Genomic DNA, 6,909 nt, shown 5'->3' with positions numbered 1-6,909 from the left:
GATTCCCACTTCTGACCCTGAAGGTTGGCCTGATGGGGGCATCCCTCGGCCTCTTGATGACTCCATTGAGGTTCTGCAAATGTAGAGGGGGGGGTTATTTACACCTCTTCATGGACTGAGGCTTAGGTCCATATTTAGACAGCATAATCTGTAGTTCTTGATAGCTTTGGCCACTCATTTAGACTTCTAAATATAGCTGGTGAGTCTCAGTTTTAGATTCTCCTAACTGAAAGGTTCGACAAAAATCTTTGAAGTAACATGGAGATCTTCTCCTCTCTCGTACTAACTGCAACCATGGGAACTGTTGTTGATGGTACTGAACAGCCCTTGCCACATTTGCAGAGCAGTAAGCCTCTTCTTTCCACAGTTCCATGGACTTAAAAAAAAGATGGGTTTGATTTGAGAACTCTTGCCTCGTGCTGGTGCCTGTATTGCAAAGTGATGCAAACACAGCCTTCATGTACAGTGATAGCACTGAGCTTTGGAATAAGCACTCCAGGGGCAGCTTGTGTTCTACCTCAGATCAGGAGTCACTTCTGCAGCAAATCTCCTCATCACCCCCACATACACATGTGGGATGGCCTGTGCCTCACATAGCTCCAAGCACACAAGGTGGACTTCTTTCAGAGGAAAATGTGTTTGGGGAGCACACCTGGTGTGCCTGCGCACTAACAGGCAGTCCCTCCTTGCAACCAGGCTAGAACAAAACCCCAGGAACACTGAATGTGGGGAAGTGGGCTCCTCAGAACCAGCTGGTTTATTTTACAGATGCACTTCCTCAAGTCCACGTAGCCCAAGTTGTCTGTGACACAACCATTGAATCATTTAAGATCGAGTCCAACTGTTAACCCAGCACTGCCAAGTCCATTACAAAACCATGTCCCTTAAGTGCCACATCTACAAATAATCTGCAATAGCTTGGGCTCTTAACAGGTTTGCCTAGGTAAACCTTAACAGGTTTACTTAGACTCCTAAATATAGCTGGTGAGCCTTAGCTGCTCTTGCGGTTGAACAGCTCAACCACATTCCTGTTGGGTCCAGCTTCTGGGTATTTGGCCCACGTGCTCTGCTCACTGCAGCCCATGCATTAGGAACGGCTCTTGAGAAGCTGCCAGAGCAAAAAAAAAAAAAAAAAAACCAGCAGAGCATTATCTTCTGTGAGCAGTGGTATTTTAACTCCTTTGATGGCTGTTAAGAAAGAGAATGTTTCTTCCAGGTCCTGGCCTACAGAGATAGAACAGCTCTCATCATGTATCTGCTTTTATTTTATGTTTACCAGAAAAACCAGTACTCTTCAAAATGCAGCATGCCTTTTAGGAAAAAACAACAGCTTCAGCAATTGCAAAGTGGCACTATTTGTTGAGGCGCCTCTGTGGCACTGCTGGTAATCAACACAAGGACTTGAAGATGTTTTAAATGTGCACTTCCCATAAGTCCCTCTGCAGCCTGGTTAAGATGATGACATTCCTGGCTTGTATTGCAAGTTATTCCTCCTATTTATCCTGTCAGTGTCATGGCCATGACAAACAGAAACTCCCGCTGTGTGCTTACCAAATGCCTGATGTTTTTATGCAGAACAGTTGTTGTCCAAGGCTAGTTCCAGGTAAAGCTTTGTATAGTAGAGGTCAAGTAACTAGAATAGAGGCTGAACCAGCTGTTAATGGGTTTAGTTTTGGTATTAATCATCTCTTCAGCATTGAAATCTCTGAACAGATGCCAGACTTGCTGAGACCATGGGATTGAACAAAGCCAAATGCCAAAACTCTCCATACAATTTTCATCTGTTCTTACCTCTGCAGCCATAGCACACGGATAACATGTACTTCTGTCTAATCTCATTTCTTCAAGGTTTTCAAATACCTAGTCAAATACTCTTCAGCCATCAGTGCCTTCCTATAAAATAGATTTTGACAAAACTCGTAGCAGGTGGACTCAGGTCATGTACTACTTAGCAGGGTTTATCTGACACTTAATTCATCTGACTTTCACATGAAGTTAAGTAAGCCAGGTTAGAATTTCTATCATCTGATGGGATTTAAGTACAAAAAAATCCATATAATGCAGAACAGCAAAGCTGATGTGGATCTAAGCTCCACCAGCATTATGGGCTGCTTTGCTTTTGGTTTCTAGTTTAGGTCCACTCCTAATTAAATACTGGAAGAACTCTCTGCACAGCAAAATTATGAAAATTCATCCCTACCTGCCCGATGACAAGGTCTGTGAGTTTCACTAACATTTCTTTGCCCCTTTCTTGTTAGCAATGGGACACATTCAGGGTAGGAGAAGAGTGGGTTTGATAATGTGTTTGAGATAGGTTGTGAAAACACAGAAATGAAGACAAGGAGGTGTTTATTAGTTAATTTACATGCCCCAAGTTTATGGATGTGACATTAATGACAAGAGGTACTCTAAAGCACACTCAGGGATACTTTCAGTCATCTTCCTCCAGAGACTGGGGAGGGCAAAGAGATGGGTGTCCTAGTTTAGAGTCATACAGGGAAATCCATCTGATCTACAAGTCAGAGGTTCAAGTTCAAGCTAGTCACAAGGCTCTCCTTATACACACTGTCTTTGATATCTATTTTAGCATATGGTGACTACTGCTCCAGAGGTGTCCTTTTCTCCACATTGACCAAAAGCTTAGAGCTTAGAGCTCTCACTAAAACACAGATCACCTGTTACTAGACATGCAAAGTTTGGGTGAGGATTCCCCCATGGAGCACAGTGGGTAGCCCTGTCTTTCTGCAGCCACACGTCACTTTATGACCAACCCTCAGTAAACAAACCTGCATGTGAATGTGCCATTTCTGAAGGATCTCCTGGCCTTGCATAGCACTACTGTCTCTTCAGATACCACCTGTATTCACAATGAACTTCTCTTGGAAATGTAGTCCAAGGATGGACTACCACGCCCTGAATAAGGGTGATCTATGTGCCATGCCTCTACCCTTTATTCCCCAATCAGCCAGGTGTTTATATGTGCTTCCTAACTTCCTTTTACTGTTTCTGGATTCAGTTCAACATCATTGCAGCTGCCTCCTCTCCTGTGCCTAGTTCAACACGTAGCTCCCTTTATTTTATAGGCTCTCTATCCTGTACACATTTCAGCCTAGTTCCCCAGCTGTACTTATAATAGATACTGGCCTCTTTCAAATATAACCACGTGAGGGTTGACCATTTCTCTTATTTTTGATATTTCCAGATCAAGTCCAGGGTAAAATCCTATATTTTAGGCCTCAAGAAGCGTCCATGGACAATATATGGAATATGCATGAGTGGCGTCCTTTCCACCATTTCTGTTACAATGGTGATCTCCACCATCATGTACTGGAAAAGTGTGAAAAGATCCAAGCTCCATCCACAGGGCAAAATCCGCAAAATTATACGGGGACCTCCAAGACGCACAGTGTGCTAAGCTGGGAAGTGAACTGGCCATTCATTTGTCCTTAATATGCCATATGTAGCTTATGTCATTGCTGATTTCTTTTCTTTCTACAAACAAAGCTCTTTAGCTCCACTTATCTCCCCTACCTCAAAGAGTTTTGTTATGTCTGTAAAAGAGTACTGGAAAACAGAATGCAGCACGTATCTGCTAACTACTCATTTGTACACTGACATTTTATAAACAGAAGTTTTCCCCTAATCCTTTTCAATGCCATGCTCAGTAATTGAGCCAATTATTTTCTTGCTCCATTCTTGCAAGTTAAACACTATGGTGACATGCAGGAATCTGTCCTAATTTGGTGGCAATACTTCTGTAAGCTTTTGTGTTCAAGTCATCTACCTCAGAGTACTATAATGTTTGCCCAGTCTCCAGCCCCATCTAAATTCTCCACCCCTGCACTGGCTCTGTGACTCTCATATTTTTTTAGAGACAACTTCCATCCATCAGTTCTGCTTGTAACATATTTTGGACAAATGAAATTTCTGGGTCACTGTCTGTCCCTTAGAGTAAGTCATGTGTTTTCTTTGTACTCCTTTACAGACTCTTCACAAAGGGCCTATGGCCGCCTTTTTGATGCAAACTAAAGATAACCCCATGAAAGCCTTAGGAGTGCTAGCTGGTGTCATGGGCATAATGGTGCTGATAACTATCATGATCTCTACTGCCATGTTCTGGCGCAACAAGCGGTCCAACAAAGTCATGCCAGTGAGAAGGATCATAAAAAAGAGGCAGATGCCGCCATCCCGGACAGTCAGGATGGAGTGGCTGAAGTTCAAGAGGCCCAGCAATGCTGCAGAGAAGTTTGTCATTGAAGAGGAGGTCAAGAGCCTACACAATGAGAACAGCAACAACAACATCCAGGTTGTCCCTGTGCCACCAGCATCCCCCCTGCCCCCGAATAAAGCCACAGAAGAACAAATGTCACGGCAGCACCCACAATGCCCTCGTGTCAGAGCTCAAAATGAGATTTGAGAAGAGAAATGCAGCTTTTGGGGAGCCCCACATCTAGGTGCTCTCTACAGCCCCCAGAGACTGCAGACTGTGGCTAGGCATGGATGTTTTTATGTGCTGTCTCTTTCCCGTGTGTGTCAGCACCCCGTGAACCAGAGCAGCTTCTCGCTGTGATAGCCACCCCTCACCCTCTGCAAGTACCACGTGCTACAGAGTCACCCCACCTGCAGAAGCGCTGCAGTCCGGGTCCAGTCGCGACTGCATTTCCTTCAGCCGTGCAGCTGTGCCTGACCACAGTGCTGAGTGCGCCAGCCACAGTCTCCCCAAGTGTACAGGGCTCCAAGTTGCCCCTGGTTTGGAGGTGTCTACCCAGAGTTTGGGTTTTCAAACAAGATGCTCTGCAGCCAAGGCCCTGGGGGATGCTGCTTCTGACCTGGTCTGGCAGGTGGGTTTGAGGTGTCCGAAAATCCATCACTTTAAACCCCAGGCCCACTTTTGAAGACATTGGCCTGGCTGTGGCAGTAGCACTGACTCGAGGTGCAGGTCTCCTACAGCAGTGACACTCTCCTGTCCCCAGAGCACAGTGTGCTTTGCAGCAGCTGGCGGAGCGATGTGCTCGTGGCCTGAGTACCTTCATTCCCAAAAGGTAAGCGGGCAGGCTTGGAGAAGTTCTTCATTTTCCTGCAGCTTATGCTGGGTTTTGCCAGAGCACATCGACATGATGCTGTGCTTTGCTTCTGCCCTGACTGGCCTGCTGAGGAGGGACAGGAGGGACACTTCAGCCTTCCCTGGACCAGCGGGGGCAAGATTTGAGCACAGAAGTTCAATAGCAGCGCTCACTCAGCACTGCGGGCTGTGGCAGTAGCACTGACTCGAGGTGCAGGTCTCCTACAGCAGTGACACTCTCCTGTCCCCAGAGCACAGTGTGCTTTGCAGCAGCTGGCGGAGCGATGTGCTCGTGGCCTGAGTACCTTCATTCCCAAAAGGTAAGCGGGCAGGCTTGGAGAAGTTCTTCATTTTCCTGCAGCTTATGCTGGGTTTTGCCAGAGCACATCGACATGATGCTGTGCTTTGCTTCTGCCCTGGACTGGCCTGCTGAGGAGGGACAGGAGGGACACTTCAGCCTTCCCTGGACCAGCGGGGGCAAGATTTGAGCACAGAAGTTCAATAGCAGCGCTCACTCAGCACTGCCTCCTTCTGACACGGCGCCCCAAAAAAGCGGGAGCCCAGCAGGAGAAGGACATGAATAAAAACACAGGGAAGACAAGGTAAAACTGAGAGGCAAATGATAACTGGAACATAGAGACAAGTGCTAGAAAGTTGCATATGTTGGTCAGGGAAGTGTCTGGAAAGATCATGTGGTGTTGTACACTGCTAGCAGAAGGTGTCAAGGAATATATTCCATCACCTCTCCTGGCTTGTTTCAGGAACTGATGTGTGCAAAAGGAGGTTTCCATAAAATATTCTGTTTTTCCTTATCAGTATTTTTGAGTGAATTACGCAACAGTTAATGGGAGGGGATTGGGAGGGCAGCTGACAGGTTTTTTCCTGTTACGTGACAGTAAAAAGGCACCGAGAGCAGAGCACTTTTTTCACTGGATCTATCCCACAGATTCCCCCTCATGTTTGTTTCTGAGGGGATGTTTTTCAGCTGGGCCTGGCTGTTTGCCATCCCCTGGGGAGAAGGCAGCACCGAACACGCTGGCTGGGGAGCAGCACCCTCTCTCTGAGCCCCGGCCCTGCAGAGAAGCTGTGCTGTCGTGGTACCAGGAACATCAAGATGGGGAGCAAACCTGACAGGACACACCGTGTTGATTCAAGGGGTTCATGAGACCTCTCCAGCTGTCATTTCAGTTGAACAGCAGACCTGGCCCTCAGGATCTCCTCTCCAGTAGCTGAAATAATTCCCTTTTTTGCACCAGGACTTCATCAGTTTAGGGGATAGCTGGTTGAACAAGAAATTACCCACTTACAAGGAAAATCTTGTCTTTTTTAACTTCAGTTCAATCTGCCTAGAAGCCAGAGGGCTCATGGCTCATGTCACCCGTGAGCTGAGCCAGCAGCTGTAGCCAAGAGGTGCAGCAGAGTCCCAGCTGGGGGCCGTGGTAGCAGCACTGCTCCCAGAGCCTCTCCTGTCACACCTCTCTTTTTCTCCACTGTTTTCTTGCTTATCCTTCCCCCTGGGGCACTGTGGTGGGAGGCCCAGGTTCTCACCTGTCCAATCACCTCATCTTTGTCCCGTGGCCATAAGTTGGCCGGAGGGAGGGGACATGCAGCCCCTGATCCCACTCCTGCTGCCCTGTGCAAGGACCCACCTTCTGCTGGCAGAGTGTCCGCAGGTTCTGCAATGTTCCCCAAAGATTCATTCCCTGTACCACTGTCTTCCCAGTGTTGTGTTATTGCTGGTATTCAGTTTTCATTCTCTAATGAGGAAAGCCTATAAAGACCATTCAATTAAGTGAGATTTAACAGGAATTACAAGCTTATAGTTTTAGAGATTATATTTAAAAGGC

General features: G+C 46.8%; 1 protein-coding gene across 4 annotated transcripts in view; it reads left to right on the top strand.

Annotated features, from left to right (window-relative positions):
• Positions 1-5,240, top strand: part of CDHR1 (cadherin related family member 1) — a 44,275-nt gene extending 39,035 nt beyond the window's left edge. For 3 of the 4 annotated variants that reach the window (XM_017746439.1, XM_017746437.1, XM_017746438.1), the window contains one exon: positions 3,986-5,240. In XM_017746439.1, the coding sequence (XP_017601928.1) occupies positions 3,986-4,417 (432 nt within the window). In that variant the 3' untranslated portion in view covers positions 4,418-5,240. Of the gene's footprint in view, positions 1-3,202 lie in introns of all 4 variants that reach the window. The other variant, XM_017746440.1, reaches the window with a different exon arrangement.
• The last annotated feature ends 1,669 nt before the right edge of the window (positions 5,241-6,909 follow it).

This window comes from Corvus brachyrhynchos, unplaced genomic scaffold (assembly GCF_000691975.1).
Source record: "Corvus brachyrhynchos isolate BGI_N302 unplaced genomic scaffold, ASM69197v1 scaffold279, whole genome shotgun sequence".
Lineage (NCBI taxonomy): Eukaryota > Metazoa > Chordata > Aves > Passeriformes > Corvidae > Corvus > Corvus brachyrhynchos.
The sequence above is the reverse complement of the archived record's forward strand: the minus strand, read 5'-3'. Positions and strand labels throughout refer to the sequence as shown.